The following is a 27,664-nucleotide window of genomic DNA, read 5'->3' on the forward strand; positions in this document are numbered from 1 at the left end:
AGAAATGAGAACTGAGAACTGACAGAGAACTCGGACTTGTGGTGGCAAAATTCGAACTTGTGATAGCAAGACTTCAAAGGGCCAGCTGGAGCTGCCAAAGCCTGAGGAAGCATGATTGTGGTGCTGGTATTTTGAACAAATGTTGTTGTGGCTTTGTTAATGTGTATGAATATCACTGTGGCTTCGTTAAGCCTTGTCTTCCCAGGAACAGAGACTGTGAAAGATTTAAGATCAACTGGACACTGTGAGCTCCAATATAGAGCAAGAACTACATGGAGAGTGGGACAACGAACTGGGAGCTGTCTACCTTTGAACCTAGGTGACAGTTTGGTGGATTCAGGTAGGAGCTACCTACCTTGAGTAAAGATGAAAAGATCTCTCTGTGGATACTGAGTAGTGACTGATGAAACTGTCTGAGTAGTGACTGATGAAATTGTGATTTACTTGTGACCTAGGGGTAGATGTCTTTTGTACTTTCCACTACCCCTTAAAAGGGTACTGAGTGATGACTGATGAAATTGTAATTTAATTGCATCCCATGGGTGGAGGGCTTTGACTTTTGTACTTTGTGTCCCTTAAGGAGAGTCTCCTTAAGGATGACTGAATGATTGACTTACTAAATGATTGTACTTTGTTGAAAACTATGCTGCCATTTTAGTGACAAGTTGTTGAGTTGTGACATGATGAATGCTGTATTTTGATTTTCTGTGATGAGTTGTAACATTGTGAATGCTGTATCTTGATTTTCTGTAAATGTTTCACTCTTATTTGTTATTAAATAGAGAGTTCACTATACTATATAATCAGAACCTTGAAAGCTGTTCATAGCAGCAGTCCTCTGGAAAGGTGTTCATGCTTGGCTTTACATACATCACACCTACAAGATTGACTAACATGACAAAACAGAAAAATTATAAAAGCTGGAGAAAATATGGAAAAATTGGAACACTAATGCATGGTTGGTGGAGTTGTGAACTGATCTAACCATTCTAGAGAGCAATTTGAAACTATGCACAAAGGGCTATAAAACTGCATATACCCTTTGACCCAGTATATATCAACTTCTAGGTCTGTATCCCAAAAAGATCATAAAAATGGGAAAAGGACCCACACATACAAAAATATTTATAGCAGCTCTTTTTGTAGTGGCAAAGAATTGGACATTGAAGGGATGTCTATCAGCTGGGAAATGGCTGAACAAGTTGTGGCATATGAATGTAATGAAATACTACTGTGCTATAAGAAATGATGAGGAGTCAGACTTCAGAAAAACCTGGAAAGATTTATATGAACTGATGCTGAGTGAAGTGAGCAGAACCAGAAGAACATCGTACATAGTAACAGCCACATTGTGCAATGACTAACTTTAATAGATTTATCTCTTCTTAGCAATGCAAGGATCTAAGACAACTCTAAAAAAACTCATGATGGAAAATACTGTCCACATTCAGAAAAAGACCTATGGGGTCTGAATATAGATCAAAGCATATCATTTGTTCTCTTTTTTTATTGTTTTCTCTTCCTTGTGGTTTCTTCCATTGGTTTTAATTCTTCTTTACAACATGACTAACGTGAAAATATGTTTAATATGACTCTATATGTAGAGCGTGTATTAGATTGCACACCATTTGGGGTGGGAGGCAGGTAGGGATGGGGAAAAAACTTAGAACTCAAAATCTTATGGTGAAAACTAAAACAAATAAATTTTTTAAAAAGAAAAAATATATTTGAATCAGTTACCCATATATGTTAGATATAAGACTGATATCTATATATAGATATATAGATATCAGTGAAATTAACTTTCCTTTCAAAAACTTCACTTATTCCAATCATCAACTTTTCTATTTTTTTTTTAACCCTCACTAAACACTTTTAATGATTAGTATTTTAAAGCATAGTATGGGATCTAGTACCACTAGGCCCTCTTTAACTTCAATTTGTTTCATTATGTCCCTTAAGATTCTTGACCTTTTATTCTTCTAAATAAATTTGATTATCATTTTCTAGTCCTATAAAATAGCCCCTTGGCAATTTGATTGGCATAGTATTAAATCTATAAATTAAATTAAATCTGTAAAAGGTAGCATTGTCATTTTTTGTATTGCCATGTCATAACCATGAACAATTAATATTTCTCCAAATACCTTTCTTTAAATTTCTTTAAATTTCTCTAAAGAGTGTTTTACAGTTTAATCCATATAACTTCTATTGTGTCTTGACAGGGGGACTCCCAGCATTTTATATATACTTTTGTATATACAGAGCCTGTATCAGACTACACACTGTCTTGGGGTGGAGGAAGTGGAGAGATGAGGAAAAATTTTGGAACTCAAAATCTTATGGAAGTAACTGTTGAAAACTAAAAACAAATAAAGCAGTTTTTTTTTTTTTAAAGGTGAGAGACTCTATAAAACAAAGGTAAGGAGGATATTACATTCCAGGTAAGCAGAAAAGGCAATGCAAAGATCCAAAGATGAGAAATGGAATGTAATGGGTAAGAAACAGGGTCAATTTGGCTAAATTATGAAGTATAGGAGGGGAAAAAAAGGAGACAGAGGAGGACAGTGAAAAGATAAGCTGGGACCGGGTTATGTGAAGCTTTGAAAGCTAAAAAAAGCTTATATTTCATTCCAGAAGCAACAGGAAGCTACAGGAGTTCAATGAGTAGGGGAGTGTCTGACATAATCAGATCTGGGCTTAAAGAAAATAATTTTGGTCCCAATGTATAGGATATATTGGAGTGGTGGGAAACTTGAAGTATGGAGACCAAATATAAGACTACTCCAATAATCTAAGAAAAAGATGTATAAGTGGAAAGAGGGGATTTTATAAATGAGATAAATAATATAAGATAAATGAGATGTTACTATGTTTATACATTTGCATGATAACATTTTTAAAATAAACAGATCTCCAGTCTTTAAAATAGGTATTTCAGCAAACCAAAGAACATTAAAGGATATGTAAAATGGATGGCATATATACAATTAGAGCATAATAGTATTTAAAGTTTGATACAAATACATAGTTGTTCATGTCTATCGACTGTTAAAGGGTATTTTTTCAAATCAAATTAGCATCCCTAAACCAGCTTAAGTTCAGTCACAAAAAAAAAAAATTGGCTATTGGCAATTTATTGAAAACCAATAAGTAGAAAAAACATGAAACTAATTTCCCTTTCTGCTTAATAGAATTATAGAGTCTTCAATTTAGAAATTACCTCAAAGGTCATCAATAACAACAATCTCATTTTACAGGCAAGAAAAAAGGCCCAGAGAGGTAAAAGGACTTGCCCGGGATTACACAAGTAGTAAGTTTTACAAAGCTCGAATTTGAACCCAGGTTCTTTGATTTCATCTCCAGTGTGGATAGTCAGACAGACTAAGGCTCAAAAGTATCTATTCTAATAAGAAGTAGTTAACATTTTTAAATAGTATTTCAAAATAGTAAAGACTTTTTGGAAGAAAATGCATGTTAGTCATCAATGGTCAACATGACAGACATAATTCAAAGAAAATATAACTCACATTTAATCTATTTGGAAATAACTAGTACCTCACACAAAACTATCTTGTAAAAAATTAGCTATGACAACAAATTTAGACAAGGTCTGAAGAGTCATACTTCCATAATTTAAAGAGAAACATTTATAGAATTAAATTTTGTTTCATCGTCATAAAATTAATGCAACAAAAAAGTATACCCTGATTCTTTTATTTTAAGAAAGGTAGAAAACTGGGGTGGCTAGGTGGCACAGTGAATAGAGCACCGGCCCTGGAGTCAGGAGGACCTGAGTTCAAATTTGGCCTTAGACACTTAACACAAAACTAGCTGTGTGACCTTGGGCAAGTCACTTAGCTCCAACTGTCCTACTTTCTCTCTCCAAAAAAAAGCAAAGAAAGGTAGAAAACTGATTGTGAAATCTCTGATGTTTTAACTTTGTATTCATAGCAATAGCATTTTCATTTACTCCTCCTGTATTACCACAATGCTAAATAAAGACTTTATCCAAAATATACTTGTGTTTCAGAACACACCTTAGCTGATATGAAAAAAAATCCAGTATGGCATTAATATGAGTTTCAAGTATTAAATTTTTTACATTATTGTACCTGTTGGGACTCCAAGGTATGGTGGGAGTCATGCTAACATCTGGAAACAGAATACTGTTGTCTTTGATCCTGTCCAAAGCATAATGCATTTCACAGAGTGGTAAGCGATTTAATTGAAACTGAAGTTCAACCTGCAACCAAAAATATAAGAAATCCTTGAAGTAAAATGGCAAATATCTATATACACAAATCTTTGCATGTGTTAGAGGAAAGAGACTTTTTCTGATGTCTTTTTATCCCTACTGCCTAGAACAATGCCTTATTTGTCCCACATTTGCCCTACAGTTTTCTTTGGTCTCTGTGTAGGAAGCTCTTGGCAAGGAACTTCCTCTACCACTACAAATCAATCAGTAAGCATTAAGTGCTTACTATGGAACAAGCATAGTGTTAAGCAGTAGGGATACAAAGCAAAAGTAAAAACATGTCCACAAGGAGCTAATATAACAATGTATAGCACTTTTTATCCTCACAAAATTGATGGAAGGGAGATTTTATTATTATTGTAATCCCATTGTTACAAATGAGGAAACTGAGGCAGACAGAGGTTAAGTGGCTTATCTAGGGTTACACAGGTAATTAAGTATATGAGGCAGGATTCATACTCAGGTCTTCTTAATTGTGGAAGATCACCTTAAATGGGAAACTGGGGAAGACTGGAAAAGGTCTGTTGTAGAAGATGGGCTTGAGCTGAGTCTAGAAGAAAGCCAAAGAGGCAGAGGTAAGAATGAAGAGCATTCTAGGCAGGGGGAACTACCAACACAAAGGCTCAAAGACCAGAGATGGGCCTTATATATGAGGAACAGCATGTATACTGTATAGCTGGACCATAAAGTGTATGGGAGGGGAAAAATGTATAAGAAGGGTGAAAAGGTGGGAAGAAGAAATGTTGAAAAGGACTTTATAAACCAAACAGGCAATTTTTTGCTTGATCCTTACTGAATACTTTTTTTATTTAATTGGAGCTGCCAAAAGGGAAGTGATTCCCAATTTTGTTCACCATGATTATGGTCATACTTGGGATCATGTTTTCTGTTTATTATGTTAAAGAAAGAGGCCAGCTATCTGCTCAGATTTAGCACATGGTAGTATCTTGGTCAGTCACCTAGATTTTAGGGTTAGGTCCTCAAGGTTCAGGAACCAGAATTAATTAGTTTGCATATCTATAGGTAATTAGACTGAGAAACTAACTCACTGTAACCAAATTCAGAGGACTTGAGACAAGATTAGAGTGCCAGTACTTTTACAAGAAATTTAACTGTGGAGTACACTGAATATTTTTACACTAAATATTAACTAGCCATCACATTTGTTTCCCACTAGGAAATCTACATGGAAAATCAAACCCCAAGGCTAGTCAGTAAGCACAGAGTCAAAATAATTTTTTTTTAAGTTCAATAATCTAAATGGATAGAGCTATGAGACCCATCTCCACTACAGGAGAATACTTGCAAATAGGATACAGCCTGTAAATTGATCAGAGCACTCTTCTCTTGTGTAACCATAGGCAATTTTTCAAATTGTTTAAGTCTAAAAGTTTAACATTTAAGTCTCCATTCAAACTATTGGGGCGGCTAGGTGGCACAGTGAATAGAACACCAGCCCTGGAGTCAGGAGGATCTGAGTTCAAATCTGGCCTCAGACACTTTAACACAAAAACTAGTAGTGTGACCTTGGGCAAGTCACTTAACCCCAACTGCCCTCCAAAAAGATAAAAAAACAAAACATTATAACATGCAGGTAATCAATTAAAGTGGATTTTATTTTAAATTAATTTCTACCTCATCTAATTTCAGAAAACACCCTACCTGTCTCTTGAATAATCAGGTATGTACCTTGATATCCTCACAATTACATTTGAAAGACAGATCCTACTTACAAGCTCTCTTCTCCAGTAAATGACAAATTGAGTTTCCTACCCAAGTTTAAAGACAAATGCTATCTAAGCATGTCACTGAACTGGATAAGAAAATGATGAGAAAATTTGAAAACAAAAAAATACATCACATCAAATAGAACGATAATTATTAATTATTGCTGGATGCATTACTTATTTCTATTTCAACCATACAAAGTAAAAAGGTACCTGTATTTTTTAAAAACAATTAAACTCATGCCAAGGATATCTAGTCTGAGATATCTGAAAAAACATTTGGAGATAAAAGACTGAAGGTCAACAGAGAGCTTAGGACGAAATAGGTAGAACTGAGAATCATCAGAATAAACTCAAATCTATGGAAGATGATGGGATCACCAAGTAAAATAGTAGAGGGAGAAGAGAACAAGGGCCAACACTGAAGCCTGTGAAACAGCTATGGTTAGAGGGCATGAGCTCAATAAGGATCCAGAAAATACTGAGAAGGAGTAGTCAGACAGGTGGGAGAATCAAGAGGGACTGGTGTCCAGAAAACTAAGGAAAAAAGAGAGTATCAAGGAGGAATGTGTGGGAATGATCAAAGGCTACAGAAAGGTCACAAAGAGTGGAAATTTAAAAAGACCAATGGATTTGGAAATTATGAAATCAATGCTAAGTTTAATTCTGGGCCCAATCTACCAATCATCTATAGCATCTGTCCCAGATATATTCTTTAATTCAATGCACCGGCTATCCATTCTATACAATACATATTTTTGCTCCAGTTACTTTTTCCTGTATAAATAGGGTGAATGGAGAACTCACTGAAGGGGCCCTGTAATGTTCTAAGGCTTGATTCAATCATTACATTATCTATAAGTAGAAACATCTAGAAGAACTCACTTTCCATAGAAAATCTCTTCCATTTGGTCCTCTTGCTAGATATCCTCCCTTATAACTAAATACCTTTGATAAGCATTTGTCTCCATTTTTTATGCCTGGAATGATGTTATCAATCAGAGGGAGGTTGTTTTGATCAACGACTCTTGTATGCTCTTAACATACATGCTATATCAAAGACAAGTACACATAAGGAAAAAGAGATACTCCTTTTCCAAGGAGAACTTCTAACGCTGCATTTTATTCTACAAGGTTAAATGCTTTTGAGTAAATTTTTTTAAAAGGTAGGGCCATTTATCCTTTCTACTTTTAAGTTAATTATGTGACTGTAATAGTGGGATTTTCCATAGATTATCATTTGCAAAAAATATTCCTATCAAATCTGCATGACTACACAAAGTATACCATCAATACGCATAAATCTAATTTTCAAAAAAATTACAGAGATAAGAGACTAAAGTGCATGGGTGACTAGTTGCTGATGTTCTCTCAATAACACTTTTTTTGGGGGGGGGGGAGGCAAGGCAATTGGGGTTAAGTGACTTGCCCAAGGTCACATAACTAGTAAGAGTGTCAAGTGTCTGAGACCAAATTTGAACCCAGATCCTCCTGACTCCAGGGCTGGTGCTCTATTCACTACGCCACCTAGCTGCTCCTCACTTCCCAATTTATCGTTTCAGCAGCCACTTTTATTCCCTTCCCCCCTTGCTGGAACCCCAATCATCGCAAAAGAATTCACATACACAACTTGAAGACAATAAAGAGAAGAAAAGTAGAAGTAATCTATAAATATTTTTATTACATTCTTATTTTCCTAGAAATGAAAGTGATCCAAATGTGATGGTTCCACTGTCACAGATAAAATACATTAACAATAAATAATAATGATAATGATAATAATGCTGAAAAATCTATTCCATTTTCCTTCTCTTGGATGATACATCTTAATTAGTTCGTATAATAAGTATTCTGTAAATCGTTATTTCTGTTGCTTTTAAGAGATAATATTGCTTATAATCTCAAATTCCTCCCTGTAGTAATTTACAAATGACTATTTCAAACCGGCAATTCTCTTCGTTGCAATGTCTTTCCACTTGGCAAAGAAATTAAAGCCTTTTGCTAACTAAGGTAGTTTCAACTGAGTTAAATTTTTGCCAGGAATAGTGATGATGATTAAAGGTCAAACAAAAGCAGTATTTCAAAAGATGAAGTTCGGAAAATGTACAAGTGATTGATGGCTTGATTGAACAGGTCAGATTAAAGCTATAACAATTTTATACAATGTTTTTTTCTCATTTTGACCCCTAGTTATAATTGGATATTGATTCTGACCTGTGTTATAACTAGCTGACTGCACACAGGTGCAGTGGTGACAAATTGTTTGCTAATAGTCAACTGTGGCTTTTTATTTGTTCCTCAATAAGTCATATTTTCTAACATACAAACACTGAATTAATCAAATATACATCAGCTTGTTTTGGAAGATCTTAACATGTTAAATTTCACTATCTCTTCTTTCTCTGCAATAGCTGTTATCAAAAAATCTATAGTCATTTTCATAGTGGTATTTTTGCTTATGTTTATCTTGATCATTGAAAGAGATGGCAGAATGTCCCCCAAAAATGGTTTTTCTTATTTCCTTTGGGTATATAAATGAAACAACCTCCACCAATTCTTTTTGTTTGCAACATCAGTGAGAACCAGTGAGCAATCCCTGCACTTAGCTGCAAGTTTATTTTGTCTTCTTTTTTCACTTAGCATAAGAATAATGATATTGATGCTACTTAGTTTTTCCAAGAGTAAATCAACTGTAATAATCTCATATTCAAGTAAAAACAAGTTAATATTAAAAACAATAAAAAAAATTCTTCTGATTCTTAGTACTATCCACCCCCTAAGACCATCATTACAGGAGCAGAAGGGAAACACACAGGACTGATGGTCATTTTTTATTTTTATTTTTTATTGGTAGATTGCTACAGCCAAAGATTTCACTCACCTGTGGTTTGATGTAAGTAAAGTATCAAAAAATAAAGAACGGTGAAGCCAAGATGGCGGAGTAGAAGCACAGACTTCAGGAGAGTAAATCACCAGCAGCTGTAGTGGTTTCCAGACTTCTCAACCCATAAATGCCAAAGACAAAGTAAAAGGTCAATGGGAAACTCTGTTGGAACAGGGGAGGAAAGAAAAGCACTGTCTGGACCCTGCCCCCAGGGCAAAAAGTGGTCGAAATGGGGGGGATGTGCTGCGTGGGCGCCTCAGGAGCTACTGGCCAGCATATTGTAGGGGGACCAAGCAACAATTCAGAGGGTAATCACTCTTGCTTTAACCTGCTTGGATCTGGATTGTGCTCTTGGGTTGTGGTCCTGGGGTGTGTGGCCAATGTGCCAGAGCTTGAGGGGGCTGCAAAGAGGGTGCCCGCCTAATAGGTCTGGCAGCTGCTAAAACCCCAGCAATTTGGGACAAAGCTCTCTCCATTCTGGAAGCAGAGTTCTACCGCGGCAAAGAGCTCAAAAGTCAAGTAATTGACTACCAATATAAGCAAGCAGAGGAAGCACAAACAAACCATAGAATACATTTTTGGGGACAAAAAGGATCAAGGCCTGGAGCGGGAGGAAGACAGAGAAGTCAGAACTCCTGCATCAAAAGCCTCCAAGAAAAATATGAAGGCCATGGAGGAGGTCAAGAAGGATTTTGAAAATTAAGTAAGAGAAGTGGAGGAAAAATTGGGAAGAGAAATGAGGATGCAAGAAAATCATGAAAAGCAAGTCAATAGCCTGCTAAAGGAGGCCCAAAAATACACACTGAAGAAAATAACACCTTAAAAAATAGACTAAGTCAGGGATATGGGAGAAAATATGGGAGATAGCAGAATGGAGGAAGGGATATCCTGTGGGACTGCTAATTTGGGGCGGTGGGTAGGGAAAAAAGGGTGAGAAAATTTGTAACTCAAAATTTGGCGGAAATGAATGATGTAAATCAGAAGTTAATAAAGCATTTAAAAAACGTAAAAAAAACAATGGACTAAATCAAATGGCAAAAGAGGCCACAAAAGCCAGTGAGAAGAAGAATGCCTTAAAAAGCTGACGTTTCCAGATGGAAAAGGAATTTCAAAAACTCACTGAAGAGATTAATTCCTTCAAAATTAGACTGGAGCAATAGGAAGGTAATGACTTTATGAGAAATCAAGATACTATAAAACAGATCCAAACAAATGAAAAAATAGAAGGCAATGTGAAATATCTCGTTAGAAAAACCACTGGCCTGGAAAAGAGATCCAGGAGAGATAATTTAAAAATTATTCGACTACCTGAAAGCCATGATCAAATAAAGGGCCTAAACACCATCTTTCAAGAAATTATCAAGCAGCCCTTTCCCCCAAGATGGCGCTGAGGGTGAAGAAGGAAGCTATTGTCCCCCCCAAAACAGAAGTCAAGCCCAAGGCTTTGAAGGCCAAGAAGGCGGTGCTGAAGGGTATCCATAGCCACAAAATGAAGAAGATCCGAACATCCCCCACCTTCAGGCAACGCAAGACAATGAGACTTCGAAGGCAGCCCAAATACCCTTAGAAGACTGCCCATCAGCGAAACAAGCTCGATCACTATGCCATCATTAAGTTTCCTTTGACCACTGAGACTGCTACGAAGAAGATTAAGGACAACTACACCCTAGTCTTCATTGTAGAAATCAAGGCCAACAAGCATCAGATCAAGCAGGCTGAAAAGAAGCTGTATGACATCAACGTGGCCAAGATAAACACACTTGATCCGGACTGGTGGAGAGAAGAAGGTCTATGACCGTCTTGCTCCAGACTATGATGCTTTAGATGATGCCAAAAAAATTGGAATCATTTAACTTACTGGTCCAGCTGTGTCCCATTTCACCTACAAATAAAAAAGTTTTCCAGAAAAAAAAAAAAAAGAAATTATCAAGCAAAATTGCCCTGATAGTCTAGAACCAGGGCGCAAAATAAAAATTGAAAGAATTCACTGATCGGCTCTTAAACAAGATCCCCAAAAGAAAACTCCTAGGAATATTATAGCCAAATTCCAGAGTTCACAGATCAAGGAGAAAATACTGCAAGCAGTCAGGAAGAAACAATTTGAGTAATGTAGAAACACAATCAGGATAACACAAGACCTGGCAGCTTCTACATTAAGGGATGAAAGGGCTTAGAATATGATATTCCGGAGGTCAAAGGAGCTAGGATTAAAGCCAAGAATCACCTACACTGCAAAACTGAGTAAAATGCTTCAGGGGAAAATGTGGTCATTCAATGGAATAAAGGATTTTCAAGAATTCTTGATGAAAAAACCAGAGCTGAACAGAAAAATTGACTTTCAAATAAAAGAAGCAAGAGAAGCATGAGACAGTAAACAGTAAAAAGAAATCATAAGGAATTTATTAAAGTTGAACTTTATATATTCCTACCTGGAAAAACGATAATTGTAACTCATAAAACTTTTCTCAGTATGAGGATAGTTGAAAGGAATATATAATGTATATGTGTGTGTGTGTGTAAACATAGGAGGGTGTATGTGTGTACAAATATATATGTGAGTGTGGGCATATGTATGTTCATGTATACATAGACAGAGGGCATAGGATGAGTTAAATATGAAGGGATGATATCTAAAAAAATAAAATTAAGAGGTGAGAGAGTAATTTATCGGGAGAAGGAGAAAGGGAGAGACAGATTAGGGTCAATTATCTCATAGAAAAGAGGCAACAGAAAACTGTTTCAATGGAGGGGAAGAGCAGGAAGGTGAAAAGGAATGGGACAACCTTATTCTCATTGAACTTGGCTTAAGGAGGGAATAACATAGACACTCAGTTGGGGATCTTACCCTGCAGAAAAATAGGGGGGATAGGAGATAAGAGGGGGGATGTTAAAAGGTAGGGCAGATTTGGGAGAAGGTAATTAGAAGCAAACATTTTTGAAAAAGGACAGGGTCAAAGGAGAAAACAGAATAAGTGGGGGAGAGGACAGGATGGAGAGAAATATTTTAGTCTTTCACAATATAACTACTATGGAAATGATTTAGATAACTACACATGTACAACCAATATTGAATTGCTTATCTTCCCAATGGGGGTGGGTGAGGAGTTAAGAAGGGAAAAAATCTGGAACTCAAAGTTTTAAAAACCAATGTTTAAAAAAAATTTGGTTTTTTACATGCAACTGAAAAAAAAGATATACAGGCACTGGGTACATAAATCCATCTTGCCCTACTAGAAAGTTAAAAGGGTGATGGGGGAGGATATGAAAGAACAGAATGGGGGGAGAGATATTCAGTAGGCTGGCTATTTTGGGTACAGGGTAGGGGAAAGACAAGTAGAAAAAATTGTGACTCAAAATCTTGCCAAGATTAATGTTGAAAACTAAAAATATAATTAATTAAAAAATTAAATAATTTTAAAAAAAGAAATAAAGACCAATTTTCTTGTTGGCAGATATATTTCTATACAATTGTCTTTAGATAAACTTGCCAATTTGGGCAATAGTCTTTTTTTAATTAAAGTTTATGTTTATTTTTAGTTTACACCATTCATTTCCACAAGATTTTGAGTTACAAATTTTCTCCCCATCTTTCCCCTATCCATCAGCCCAAAATATTGATCCTACTGTATAACCCCCTCCCCCAATCTGCTCCATCCTATATCCGCACCAGTTCCCCCTCCGACATTCCGTGAGGGCAAGATGGATCTCCATACCTCAGTGCCTGTATACCTTATTTTCCAGTTGCATGTAAAAAAATAATAACAATATTTTTTTTAAACATCTGATTTTAAAACTTTGAATTCCAAATTCTTTCCCTTCCTCCCTCATCACCCACCCTTATGGGGAAGATAAGCAATTCAATATAGGTTATACATGTGTAGCTACACAAAACATTTCCACAGTGGATATATTGTGAAAGACTAACTATATTTTGCTCCATCCTATCCCACCCACCACTTGTTCTATTCTCTACTTTGACCTTGTCCCTCTTCCAAAGTGTGTAGTTCTAACTACCCTCCCTCCCTAACCTGCGCTCCCTTCCATCATCCCCCCTCTCATACTCTTCCCCCCTACTCTCCTGTAGGGTGAGATATCCTGTTTAGTGTGTATGTTATTCCCTCCCTAAGCCAAATTCAATGAGAGTAAGGTCGACCCATTCCCTTTTGCTTTCCTATTGTTCCCCTTCACTGCAAAAGTTTTCCCTTGCCTCTTTTATATGAGATAATTTACCTTTTTCTGTCTCTCCCTAACTCCTCTCATTATATTCCTCTCACCTCTTAATTTTATTTTTTAAATATCATCCCTTCCTATTCAATTGGTTCTGTGCCCTTTGTCTATGTATACCTGTACAAATATATACACACATTCACATATGTATTCATGCTCCCATATACCCTCCTATAAAGACATATATATGTATGTATACATACATATACACATTAATATTCTCTTCAACTATTCTCATATTGAGAAAAGTTTAATCAGTTACAATTATCATTTTTCCACATAGGAATATAAATAGTTCAACTTTGATAAGCTCCTAATGATTTCTTTTTCCTGTTTACCTTCTCATGCTTCTCTTGCTTCTTGTATCTGAATGTCAAATTTTCTATTCAACCCTGTTTTTTTCATCAAGAAAGCTTGAAAGTCCTCTATTTCCCTGAATGACAATATTTTCCTCTGAAACATGATACTCAGTTTTGCTGGGTATGTGATTCTTGATTTTATTCCGAGCTCCTTTGACCTCCAGAATATCATATTCCAAGCCCTTCGATCCCTCAGTGTAGAAGCTGACAGATCCTGTGTTATCCTGATTGTGTTTCCACAATATTCAAATTGTTTCTTCCTGGCTGCTTGTAATATTTTCTCCTTGATCTGGGAACTCCAGAACCTGACTATAATCTTCCAAGTTTTCTTTTGGGGATTTTTTTCAAGAGGTGATCAGTGGATTCTTTCAACCTCTATTTTGCCCTCTAGTTCTAAAACATCAGGGCAATTTTCTTTGAGAATTTCTTGAAGGATGATTTCTAGGTTCTTTTTTTGATCATGGCTTTCAGGCAGTCCAATAATTTTTAAATTATCTCTCCTAGATCTATTTTCCAGGACAGTGGTTTTTCCCATGAGATATTTCACATTGCCTTCTATTCTTTCATTTGTTTGGATCCGTTTAATAATAGTATCTTGATTTCTCATAAAGTCACTAGCTTCCATTTGCTCCAATCTAATTCTGAAGGAATGATTCTCTTCAGTGAGCTTTTGAGATTCTTTTTCCATTTGGAAAATTTGACTTTTTAAGGCATTCTTCTCCTCATTGGCTTTTTGAGCCTCTTTTGCCATTTGAGTTAGTCTATTTTTTAAGGTGTTATTTTCTTCAGTCAGGTTGTTGAATTGCTTTTCATGATTTTCTTGCATCTTCTCTCTTCCCAATTTTTCCTCCACTTCTCTTATTTGGTTTTCAAAATCCTTCTTAAGCTCCTCTATGGCCTGTAACCAATTCATATTTTTCTTGGAAGCTTTTGGTACAGAAGTTCTGATTTCCTTGTCTTCCTCCTGTTCCATGCTTTGATTATTTCTGTCCCCAAAATAGGAATCTAAGGTTTGACTGCTGTGCTTGCTTTGCCTCCTTTGCTTGCTCATGTTGCCACTCAATTACTTGACTTCTGAGCTTTTTGCCACAGTAGAACTCTGCTTCCAGAGAGGAGAGCTTTGTCCCAAATCACTGGGGTTTTCACAGCTGCTAGAACTATTAGTTGGGTGCCCTCTCTGAGGCCTCCACCAGCTCTGGCACTTGATCACACACCCCAGGACCTCCACCCTAGACAGCGATCCAGATCCAAGCAGGTTAAAGCAAGAAAAATTACTCATCAGTATGGTTGCTTGGTCACTGTACAATCTGCAACCACGCCGCCGTGGCTGCCATGCCTCAGCCGCTTCTCCCTCCAGGGGCAGAGGCCAGACCACACTCCCAGAGCCCCTGTTCCCAAAGTCCACAATGACCTCTCATTTTGTCTTTGGCATTTATGTGTTAATAATTCTGGACACTGGCACAGCTGCTGGTGATCCACTCTCCTTAAGTCTCTCCAGCCACAGCTGGTCATGTCCACCTTGAGGCTAAACCACAGGCTCATGCGGGGCTGAGCTCTGCTCCCAGGGTGCTGCAATGGACCCTTCCTTTCCACCTCCCAGTCTGCCTTCAGAGGGAGATTTGTTTCTCTCTGTTGCTTTGTGGAATCTTTAGCTCTAAAGTTTGTTTATAGTCATATTTTATAGGTTTTTGAGGTGGTTATGAGGGGAGCACATAGAGTTTTCCTGCTTCTATGCCACCATCTTGGCTCTGCCCCTTCTTGGGCAATATTCTTGACTGTATTTAGATGTCATAGAGTCCAAAACAAGAGTTGTAACAGTTTTTTGACCTGGTCAAATAACAACTCTAATACTCTGTTCAGTTTTCAGTATTATGTCTTAGGAAGAAAAGCTGGAGAACATCAGAGCATTCCTACCAGGATATTAAATATTCTAGAGACTCAGTATCACCTGGTTTAAATAAAATTTTGAATGCAAGCAATCAAGTCAACAAAATATCAAGGTAAAACATTAGGAGGTCAGAAGGAGAGGTCTGTGACACTTTGATGTCCAGGATCCACATCACAGACCAGAAAAGGAGTATCCTCACCTCTCCCTACATCACACCACCTTGGAAGCACCAAAAACTTCGCAATTCCCCAAAATAACTCTGAGAACAGTAGTACGTACACACCTACACACCTACACATACACACACACATACACACACACACACACACACACACACACACACACACAGCTTGAAACTTAGGACAGTCCTCCCCCACCCTTTCCCCAGTTAGAGAGACCAATTTTAATGTAAAAGTTCAAAGTCAAAAAAGTAGGCTGGAAAAATGAGCAAACAACAATAAAATCTGGCCATAAAAAATTACTATAATGACAGGGAAGACTGAGACGCAAACTCAGAATAAAATAATGCTGTCAAAACAGCTATAAGAAAGGCCACAAAGGAAAACAATATGAATTGGACACAAGACAAACAAGAAGTTCAGGAAAAAGTAAAAATTTATTCTAAAACTCAAATAAGGTTGAGGAAAAATTAGAAAAAGAAATAAGAGTGATGCAAGAAACTTATGAAAAAACAATCAAGAGCCTGGTAAAAGAGGACCAAAAAATACTAGGGAAAAAAAAACAGCTGGAAAAATAGAACTAGGCAAATGGAAAAAGAAAAAACATCATCAATGAAAATACACCCTTAAAAAGCAGACCTGGTCAAATGGAAAATGAACTGCAAAAGCTCATTGAAGAAGATAATTCCTTAAAAATTTAAACTGAGCAAGTAAAAGCTAATGACCCCGAAAGACATCAGAAAACATTAAGACAAAGTCATTTTAAAAAAGGAGAAAATATGAAATCTCTCATCAGAAAAATAAGTGACTTGGAAAACATATCAAAGAAAAAGAACTTAAGAATTATTATACTGATTGAAAGTCACAATCAAAGAAAAGGCCTAAATATTATATTTTATGAAATTATAAATCTTTCAACTTTCAACTTTGTGGGCTTCGTTCCTCCCCTCTTCTTAGGTTTCACAATTTGATCCTGACTGCCATCCACAATTATCACTAAGAACATAGAGCTCTTTGACTCTATCTGGCCCCCAGGTGAATATTAGTACCTTGCTTGCTGTATGACTGCCTCCTTTTGAATGGGAATCTTCAAATACTTGCTGCATGTCCAGCAGAACACTTATGTAGCAACTCTGGTACCAATGAGATGTCTAGATTATGAACAAGCAAATGGAAATGCAGGACCAGAGCTCAGAAAGAAGAGATAGAAGCTGGAAATAGAGATACAAAAATTTGGAAATCAATGTTACAGAGATGATGATTGAAGCCATGGGACTTACATGAAATGATCAAAAGAGATGTTGTGTTGTAGAGAAAAGCTAGAAAAAAGAAAAAGGCCTTGGGAAATGTTCATATTTAGGCAATGAGAAGGGAAACTAGTAAAGGAGATTGAAAAGGTGTGAACAAAAAGATAGAAGAAGTAGGTCCATGTACTACTACAAAATCCAGGAGAGTCAAAGAAGAAAAGAGAGGTAGTCAACAATGTAAAATCCAGCAGAAAAGACAAGAAAGATAAGAAGTGAAAAAAGATCAGTGGATTGACAATTAAGAGGGTATACTCATAGTCAAAGCAAAGAAACCCTAAACCCCCTTTAAAAAGTCCTTTTTAAGCTTAAAGAAAATCTAACAGAGATTGAAAATACAAAATGCCAGTTGTGCCTACAATTTAAAAAGTGCAGCGTTGCAAAAATCACAATTTAGTTAATTATCAAAGTCTGAAGAAATGAAGATTCAACTCACTAGTACTGACCATTAATTGGACCACTGCCCATCACTGAGCTCTACTACCAGTCCAGCCCCATTCCAATAGCCACTCCTAAAAATGAGAACATGAAACAAGAAATATTAAAAATCAAAACAGAAGAAAATATAAGCCATCACACAGCAAAAACACCTAATGTGGAAAACAGATTGAAGAGATATAATTTAAGAATCACTGGACTACCTGAAAGCCACAACCAAAAAAAGAACCTAGACATCACATATATTCAAGAATAACTTAACTAGCAAAACTAAGTATAATCCTAAAGGGGGAAAAATGAACGTTTACACAAAAAGAAAACTTCCAAATATTCCTGAAAAACCAAGCTACATAGAAGTTTTGGAATGAAAATATTAGAATAGAAAGAAACAAACAAAAAATTAAACATGAACAAACTATCATAAGGAGCTCAAAAAGGATAAACTGCTTACATTCTTATTTGGGGAGAGCAAAAGAATAAGAAATAGGTTATACCATAGTCCAAGACTATGAAAAAAAGAAACTGAATGAGTCACAAAGCAACTACCAAAAGGGGAAGAAACCCCAGAACAAACTGATTTACAAGCAAATTCTATCAAATGTTCAAACAATGATTTACTCCAATATTAAATAAACTCTTTGTAAAAATAACAAGTCAAGTCAACAAGTAATTAAGCACTTACCAGATGCTGAGAACTGTATAGGTAATTTGGATATAAAAAAAGACAAAAACATAGTCCCTGCTCTAAAATACCTCACAGGCTAATGAGGGGGACAAAAAAAATTATACATAAAAGGCATATACAGGGTAAATGAAAAATCATCTCAGATAGCAAGGAATATCAGTGGAGAACCTGGAAATACCTAAAGCCGTATGTTGGTTTTAAGCTTAATCTTGCAGGAAGCCATAAAGTGGAGGTAAGGAAGGAAAGCATTCCAGGAAAGGAGAATAGCAAGTAAAAAGACTTGAGGTGAGAGATGGAGCATCATAGGAGGCCAATAAATAAGCCTGCAAAGTATGTACAGAAGGACAGATTGTGAGAAAACACGTATTTATTAGGCACCTACTATATGTCAAGCACCATGCTAAATATTTTACACATATTATCTCATTTGATCCTCACAACAACCCTGGAAGGTAATTGCTATTATTACCACCATTTTACATTTGAGGAAACTGAGTGTAAAAAGCCTAGAAGGGCTTAGCCAGAACTTAAGACAATGTCTGATGTGAAGCTGGCATCTCATAAATACTTGTAGAGTTGACAAGACTTAGGAAAGAATTTTAAATGCTAAACAGAAGACTTTCTTTTTTTTTTTTTTAAGCAATTGGGGTTAAGTAACTTGCTCAAGTTTACAAGGCCAGTTATTTCTGGGTGTGGTGCTAAGTATCAGAGCCCAGATTCGATCCCAGGTCATCCCAACTCTGGGGCTGGAGCTCTCACTCACTGCTCCACTTGGCTGCCCCTAAAGAAGACTTTTTACATTTGATCCTGGAGCTAACAGAGAACCATGAAAATTTACTGAGTATGGAGGTAACATGGTCAAATCAGGTTGTAAAAAAATTAGAGGACAGAGAAGAAATTACCGTTCAGATCTGTGGATAAGGCAAGACTTCACATCCAGCTAAAGAACAGAGAAAATTAAATGGACAACTATGATAATATAAAACCAAAAAGTTTTGCTTCTAAATCAATGCAACTAAAATCATTAGATAAACAGTGAACGGGAAAAAAAAATCATTGCAGCATATTTTTCTGATAAAGGTCTGCTATCCAAAATAATAAAGGAATTATTCAAATATATGAAAACAAAAACCAATACATAAAAGATGATCAAAAGATTATAAATAAGCAGTTCTAAAAGGAAGAGTTGAGAATCATTTGAAATTTTCTTTTTCTGTTCTACTTATTATTTGGAAATGTTCATTTTATTTGGTATTTATAAAGTTCAAAATGAAAAACTATACTTAAAAAAATAACTTCAGGTGGTTTACCAGTGCTAATAAAATAAAATCCAACTTCCTTAGTCTGATATCCAAATTCATACAAATTTTAGAAAACATTATCTTTTCAGCTTCATCTCACACTATTCCTTTTGCATAGTCTTATACTCTAACCAAAGGAGACTACTTACTTTCTCCAAAAATATATTGCAGCAACTCTTATCACTGGGATTTTGCTTATATTACTAATATTTGAATAAAGATAGGGAACTTCATCCATCCCTCGTATATCTGCCAGTTAACAACATCTTGTCCATCTTCCTAAGGCCTACCTCAAACATCACTTCCCTCATTGTGTTAGGGCCTATGTCATCTCTGGCCATTTGTCTTCTAACCATCTCAGAGATGTAAGACACTAGAATATATGAAGTGCTGAACAAAAAGGCCCTGAGATGACCTACTAACTCTATGTACAGTATGCTTTAGCCTATAGACTGGTTCAGGAGAATTTGGAGATAAATTAGAAATTCAGGCCACAAATAAAATTTAGCACATCTTCTCTGGTCAAGTCCACAAAGAACAAATCAAGAGGGATTTCCAGGTCACATGATGAATAAGATGGTGGACTAGATATTTTCCATGACCTCTCAAACTTATCCAAAACAGAAATCATACAACAAAAATAAAGAAACTTCAGCTGTCTCCACTGTCTATGATATCCAGAATTCAAAAGATTAAAACATACACACACACACACATATATGCACGCACATGCACATGCACACATGCACATGCATACAAACACACCCCATGAACTAACACCAACTGACACTGAGGTCATTCAGCACTCCTCCCCTACCTCCCACACTATAGACAGTGAGGCAGCACTAGCAGACCAAAAGACCTACAATAAAACCCAACTCCATATCACAATTTCCCTCTTCCTCTTTCCAATGCTATGGAGACTGTAGGTAGTGGATGTTTACTCAGACAGCATGGCAGGCAGTCTATCATAAGCAAAAGCCTGAAGGGAGCCACAACCCTGTAATACTGATGCTGCAAAGTTCTGAATTGCCAGTCCTGATGCAGACAACTCTGTAGAGCAGCAACAAAGATCTCAAGAGGGAAAAACTCAAAAACCTTGAATATTAGCAGATAAATTGACATGAAAAAAGCAAAAACAAAAGGAAATATGGTCTCCAGATCTAGAATATTAGTTCAGGGATCTATAAATAAATACAGCAAAACAAAAGACAATAATCCAATACTCGTTAAGACAGAAAACGCTATGAAATGTAAGAATAACATAGAACCAAAACATGCTGTTCCATAATTATTCAAAAGGAGAGAAGAATGTATGGCCTGTACAGCAAAAATAATAGAAAGAATAAAAAACCTGGAAATTACGATGGCATGTCTCACCAAAGAGACAAAAGAATAATAAATTGGGAAGGCAAAAACAGAGAAATGAAGGATAATATAGGAAAAAGAAGCAAAGAACAATTACATTAAAAGAAAACATGCTCACCATGCAAGCAAAATGTGCTAATCTCATACGCTGGATGCATAGAGACAACCTAAGGATCATAGGTCTCCCAGAAGAACGTGACAGGACAAAAAAACCTTAACAAAATAATGCAAGAAATTATAGAAAAGAACATCCCAGAACTTCTGAAAATAGAAAATGAAACACTAATTGAAAGAACTCATAAATCATCTCCAGAAAAAAATACAAAGCTGCAAATGCCAAGGGGTTAAATTTAAGAATTCAATTCAAAAACAAATTCTGTAAGTGATCAAGAGAAACACAAAGGAAAAGAAATTCAAATAATACAAGACTACTCTGCACCCACCACAAGAGAAGAGAATGTATTCCAAAGAACAATGGAGTTCAGGATACATACGGGGGGGGGGGGGGAGCCTAACCTGAAAATCTAACTTCAAACATAAATAAAAAAAGATGGACATTCAATATTAAAGAGGTGTTCGACACATTTTTAGAAAGAACACCAGAAGTGAAGCAATTATTTGCCTCTTGAACATCCCAAACCAAAGAAATATAGGAGTGAACAAATACAGAAGCCAAGGAGAGCAAGGAATCATGAATCTGAGAATGGGGGGTCTAGAACAAATAAAATGGATAATGAAGAGAATGAAAGAAATCCTAAAGATCCCAGGGTAGAGCCAAGATAGCAGAGTAAAAGCAGGGACTTGCTTGAGCTCTCCTCCAAATCCCTCCAAATTTCTGTAAAAAATGACTCTAAACAAATTCTAGAGCTACAGAACCCAAAATAATGACATAGTGAAACCCATCTCAAGCCGAAGATAGCCTGAAAGGCCGACAGCAAGGGTCTATCACACTGGGCTGGGAGCAGAGTACAGTCCAGAATGGCCCTTGCTAGCACAGACCAGGCTGGAGCAGGCCTCAGGGGACTGAGTCACTGACAACTGTGGTGGTTTCCAGACTTCTCAACCCACAAACACCAAAGTACAAAGTCAATACAGAAACTCTGTCAGACCTGAGTGAGAGAAGAGCATGGTTCAGCCCCAGCCCTGAGGTGGTGGAGGTGGTGGTGGAGGCAGCAGCAGCAGCAGTGACAGCTTCGAGAGATCTAGGTCCACAGATGGTGGGTGAATAAATCACCTGATCAGAGGGTTATTGCAGGAATCTCTTTGCTAGTACTGAAGCAGTATTCTCTTGCTTTGCCCTGTTTGGATCTGGAAGGCAGTCTTGGGTGGTAGTCCTAGGGTGAAGAGGAGCACTGGTGTGGCAGAGATTGTGGTGGCTGTGGAGAGGGAGTCCTCCTCACAGTTACAAAGCAGTAAAAGTGCTTGTAGTCACTCACAGACCAGAGCACAGCCCAGAAGAAGAATAAACACATCTCCTTTAATCATAACACCTCAGAAGAACTGAAAATTTATAGGTTCCTAGAAGTAGCTCTGACAACAGCTGTGCAAAACCCCTGAAAATTGGGACAGAACACACCACTCTGAAAGCAGAGTCCTACCTTGACAAATAACTCAAAAATCAAGTAATTGGCTAGGAATATGAGCAAATAGAGAAAAAAAAATCAGACTAGAGAATCTTACTTTGGTGACAAAGATCAAAACATACAATGAGAAGACGACGACGAAGTCAAAGCTCCTGCATCAAAAGCATCTGAGAAAATGTGAATTGGTTGCAGGCCATGGAGGAACTCAAAAAGAATTTTGAAAAGCAAGTAAGAGAAGTAGAAGAAAAATTAGGAAGAGAAATGAAAATGATGCAAGAAAATCATGAAAAGCAAGTCAAAAACTTGCTTAAAAGAGACCCAAAAAAATATTGAAGAAAATAACACCTTTAAAAATAGACTAACTCAAATGGCAAAAGAGGTCCAAAAAGTCAATGAGGAGAAGAATGCATTAAAAAGCAGAATTTGCGAGATGGAAAAAGAATTGCAAAAGCTCAATGAGGAGAATCATTCCTTCAGATTCAGACTGGAGTAAATGAAAGCTAACAGCTTTATGAGAAATCAAGAAATTATAAAACAGGTCCAAAAGAATGAAAAACTAGAAGATTATGTGAAATATCTCATTGGAAAAACCGCTGACCTGGAAAACATATCCAGGAGAGATCATTTAAAAATTATTGGACTACCTGAAAGTCATGATAAAAAAAAAAAGAGCTCAGACATCATCTTTCAATAAATTATCAAGGACAACTGCCCCGATATTCTAGAACCAGAGGATAATATACAAATTGAAAGAATCCACCCATCACCTCTTGAAAAGATCCTAAAAAAGAAAACTCTTAGGAATATTACAGTCAAATTCCAGAGATCCCAGGTCAAGGAGAAAAAAGCAGCCAGAAAGAAACAACTTGAGTATAGTGGAAACACAAAAAAGATAACACAAGATCTAGCACCTTCTACATTAAGAAACCAAAGGGCTTGGAATATGATATTCTTTGAGGTCAAAGGAGCTAGAATTAAAACCAAGAATTACGTACCCAGCAAAACTGAGTATAATATTTCAATGGAAAAAGTGGACATTAAATGAAATAATGTTGACTTTCAAATACAAGACTCAAGAGAAGCATGAAAAGGTAAAAAAATAGTAAAGAAAAATCATAATGGACTTACCAAAGCTGAACTGTTTACATTCACGGAAATGATATTTGTTACTCATGAAACTTTTCTCAGTATTAGGGTAGTTTAAGGGTGTGAATATATATATATATATATGGAGAGAGAGAGAGAGAGAGAGAGAAAGAGAGAGAGAGAGAGAGAGAGAGAGAGAGAGAGAGAGAGAGAATGTGTACAGAGTGAGTTGAATATGAAGGGATGATATCTAAAAGTTAAAATTAAGGGATGAGAGAGGAATATATTGGCAGAAGGAGAAAGGGAGAGATAGAATAGGGTAAATTATCTCACATAAAAGAGGCAAGAAAAGAACTCACAGTGGAGAAGAAAAGGGGGGAGGTGAAAGGGAATGAATCAACCTTACTCTCATTGAATTTATATTTAGGAGGGAATAACAATTGGGTATCTTACCCTACAGGAAAGTAAGTGGACAGGGAATGGGGGGGGAGGGGATTATAGAAGAAAGGGCAGATTGGGGGAGAGGGTAGTCAGAAGCAAACACTTATGAAAAGGGACAGGGTCAAAAGAGAAAAATAAGTGGGGGGTGGGATAGGATGGAGGGAAATGTAGTTAGTCTTTTACAATATGACTATTATAGAAATGTTTTGTTTTACGGGTGATACCCATGTATAACCTATATCGAATTGCTTGTCTTCTCAAGAAGGTGGGGGGGGGGTAGGGATGAAGGGAGAGAATATGGAACTCAGTTTTTAATAACAAATGCCAAAAAAAACTGGTTTTGTATGCAACTGGGTAATAAGATATACAGGCAATGGAGTATGGAAATCTATCTTGCCCTACAAGAAAGTAAGGGGGAAGGGGTTAAGAGGGAGGGGGGTAATAAAAAGGAGGACAGACTAGGGGAAGAGGTAATCAGAATGCATGCCATCTTGAGGTGAGGGGTAGGGGAGAGATTGGGAGAAAATTTGGAACTCAAAATCTTGTGGAAATGAATGTTGAAAACTAAAAATAAATAAATTCTGAAAAATAATTAAAAACAATAAGAGCCAAAAAAATATAATTTTAAAAACCAATGAATAAGAATAGTAAAGTGCAGGAGAGGAAGGGGAAAATCTGCTTGATTAAGACAAAAGAAGAAGAGAAATTAAATGATGAGGAAAAGACAAGAAAGAAAAAGAAAGTAATAAATAAAACCCTGAAGAGAAGAGGGTAACAAATAAGAGGAGAGGTGTCAACAGTGGGAGAAAAAGAGCCAGTGGGAATAGGGACCCTGAAAAATAATTAAGATAAAGTAACTAAAGGAACATTTACAGCAGAAGGGGGGGGGGCTCAATATTAAAAACAGACTAAAGGAAATATAAACTTAACTTTCATAACTTTAAATGTGAACCAATTAAACAATCCAATAAAATTCTAAAAGAGTGACAGACTGAATAAGAAAATAAAACCCTACAATCTATTGTTTATTTGAAAAACAAAGACATACACAAAATAAAGTTGAAGGGATGGCAAAAAATTTACTATATGCCAAGTAAATCCAAAAATTCAGGCGTTGCAATCTTACTACTGATGAAGCAAAAACAAACATTCAAAAAGTAAAAAGAGATAAACAAGGAAAGTCTATTATAGTGATATAAAAGCATAGATCACAAACCAACATTAGTAATAAACTTAGACACTCCAAATGCTTTAGCATTCAAATCCATAAAGGAAACATTATCTATGCCATAAGAACACACAGACATACCACAACAGTGATAGAATTCAATACCCCTCTCTCAGTTTTGGATAAGTCTAACAGAAAGATAAGCAAAAGGGAATATAAGGGACAACACAAATTCCTAAAGAAACCAGAGTAAAATTCTTAGGAATGATAAACAAAGTACATACCCATCAACCGGGAAATGACTAAAGAAATTGTGCGGCAAGAATGTAATGGAATATTACTGTGCTATAAAAAAATTATATTCATAAAAAATTATTTAAAAAAGAAAAAGCCCAAAGTCAGTCATAAATCAGATCTTCTCCCTACTTCTTTTTCTCTCTCCTTTGTCCATTCAACCAATTCCAATACCCAAAGATCTCAAAGGACAGATCTTGGAGTGGATGTATCAGATAGTACACCTTGATTCTGCATCAGTTACCACCCTGTAACCCTGGAAAAGCAACCCCTAGAATTAGGAGCATCTCTAACACATATCAGAGATGGGACTCTTCAGTTACAAAAGTAGAAAGCTAGGAAGCCCTCTCAGGATTTGAGAAGCTACTACATCACCATCCCAATATTTGCCCAGACCATAGCTACCACCTCAGGGCCAATTAGTTTTACATATGAGTCCCTAAAAGATCTCATTTGAATATATAAGTTTTGCACATGGGTTTTCTTCCTTTAGGCACTGAATTACCTCATAGTCATTCATTTGAAGACTTTTGCCATTAAATAAAAGAAATGAAATTAGGAGGAGAAACTGAGCAAGTCTTCTCTTTTGAAAACCCCTAGAACTCATATGGATAGCCCTAATTCAAACTGTTTTACTGACTGCTATTAAGTGTCAAATTCCTCAAATTAGTACTAAAATGAAAACATGATCACAAAGGGAAAAAAATGGCAAAATATTCTGACAGAATTTAAGAGAAATAGTAGCTGCTATTCTAAAACTTATAAATCACTGAATTAATGACAATATTGATAGTACATAGTAAACTAATATTGCAAATTATATATGCCAATAATGTACATAATACTTCTGACATCCAATTTTATACTCATAAAATCTCTATGAGGTAGGTAATATAGGTGTTATTATTCTCCTTTTATAGATGAGGAAATTGAAGCTCAGAGAAAATTAGGGATCTGTCCACCATGCTAGCATGAAAGATGGAATCTGAACCCAGATACCAAGTTCAGTACTTGTTCCATTACAGCACATGTTTTCTCTTGCTGTATTTGTCTACAGATACCAAGGCCTCCTGTATCTCAGACATATCCTTTATGAAGAATTTACACACTATCATGTAAGGATATAATCCAGGACAAAAAAGCAATGGAGTAGTGAACTAACGTCTATATCAGAGAAAGCACCCATAATGACAAATCTCTAGTTTATCAAAACATTATAATGAGAACTTACATTTATGTAGTACCTCTAAAATTTATGAAACACTTTATTCACAAGAATCCCAAGCTATGCAATAAAAAACAGACCAATCAGCATTTATTAAGTACCTACTACATAGAAAACACTGCATTAAAAACTGGAGATACAAGGACAAAAATAAAATAGTTCCTGCCTTCAAGAAGCTTATGTTTTATTCAGAGAAACAACATGTATTTTTACACTAGAAGTAGCTAGGTGGTACAATGGATAGAGTGCTAGGCCTTGAGCTAAGAAGAATGTAGTTCAAACACAACCTCAGACACTTACTAGCTATGTGAACCTGTGAACATCTCTTCCCCCACCACCTCAAATTCTTCCAACTTCAACTCCATCTACTGTATAAGCTCTTAACCTCACCCATTCTGAACTGCCCTACACAGGCCCCTCAATATAATTATAACCTAACAACTATCAAGGTATCCACAGTAGTAACTGCATAAATACCACTGGGAGAATGTTACCTCTGTTCCCCCAGAATCCCCATTGTGTCCCCTACAAATAACTTTGTAGCAGAGCCCCCTCAGAAGGCAGGGATTATCATTAAGGCAAGGATCATTAAGTAAGACCTCCATCTCCTTCCCCTTTTTTTGGCTGATGCAGACAATATTCCAGGAAGAGCAAGAATAAACAGATTGTGATCTACATGACTGATACTATAATTATAATTCCACCACACACACACACACACACACACACACACACACACACACACACACACACAGCCCCAAAACCATTCTTCTATTTAGGGTACCACCATCCTAGTTTCACAACCTCAGTGTTATTTCTGACTACTCACTCTCACTTTTCAATCAACAGAAATAGGGAAGTTTGAAAGAAGGACCGGTTCTCAGGAAAGTTTGATGAATTGTTTTAGATGTATTAAGTATAAGATACCTAAAAGACATTCAATTTTAAGTAACAAGTTAGCAGCTGATGATGCAGAATTGGAGCCTAAGAGAGTCTAGAGCTGTAAATACAGATCTGGGAGTCAATCTTCTGTGTAGAGATGATGACTAAGCTCATGGGAGCTAATAAGGGCATCAAAAGAAAATGCACAAAGGGAAGAGGGCTCAAAATTGAGCCTTATAATATACACAGTTAGGACACAGGGTTATGGATGATAAGCCAAAAAAGGCCATAAAGGGAAGGGCAAAGAAACAGCAATGTCATGAAACTCATCCGATGAAGGTCAAGTGTCAAGTGCTACTGAGAAGTC

At 36.5% G+C, this 27,664-nt stretch overlaps 1 protein-coding gene across 4 annotated transcripts in view; it reads right to left on the reverse strand.

Annotated features, from left to right (window-relative positions):
• Positions 1-27,664, reverse strand: part of HELZ (helicase with zinc finger) — a 293,362-nt gene that overhangs the window by 138,874 nt on the left and 126,824 nt on the right. For all 4 annotated transcript variants that reach the window (XM_069076607.1, XM_069076606.1, XM_069076608.1 and 1 more), the window contains one exon: positions 4,116-4,246. In XM_069076607.1, coding sequence (XP_068932708.1) covers positions 4,116-4,246 — 131 coding nt within the window. The remainder of the gene's footprint in view (positions 1-4,115; positions 4,247-27,664) is intronic.

This window comes from Petaurus breviceps, unplaced genomic scaffold (genome assembly GCF_028583685.1).
Source record: "Petaurus breviceps papuanus isolate PSGF00001 unplaced genomic scaffold, PetGlider_PUasm1.0 90925, whole genome shotgun sequence".
In the NCBI taxonomy this organism is placed as follows: domain Eukaryota; kingdom Metazoa; phylum Chordata; class Mammalia; order Diprotodontia; family Petauridae; genus Petaurus; species Petaurus breviceps.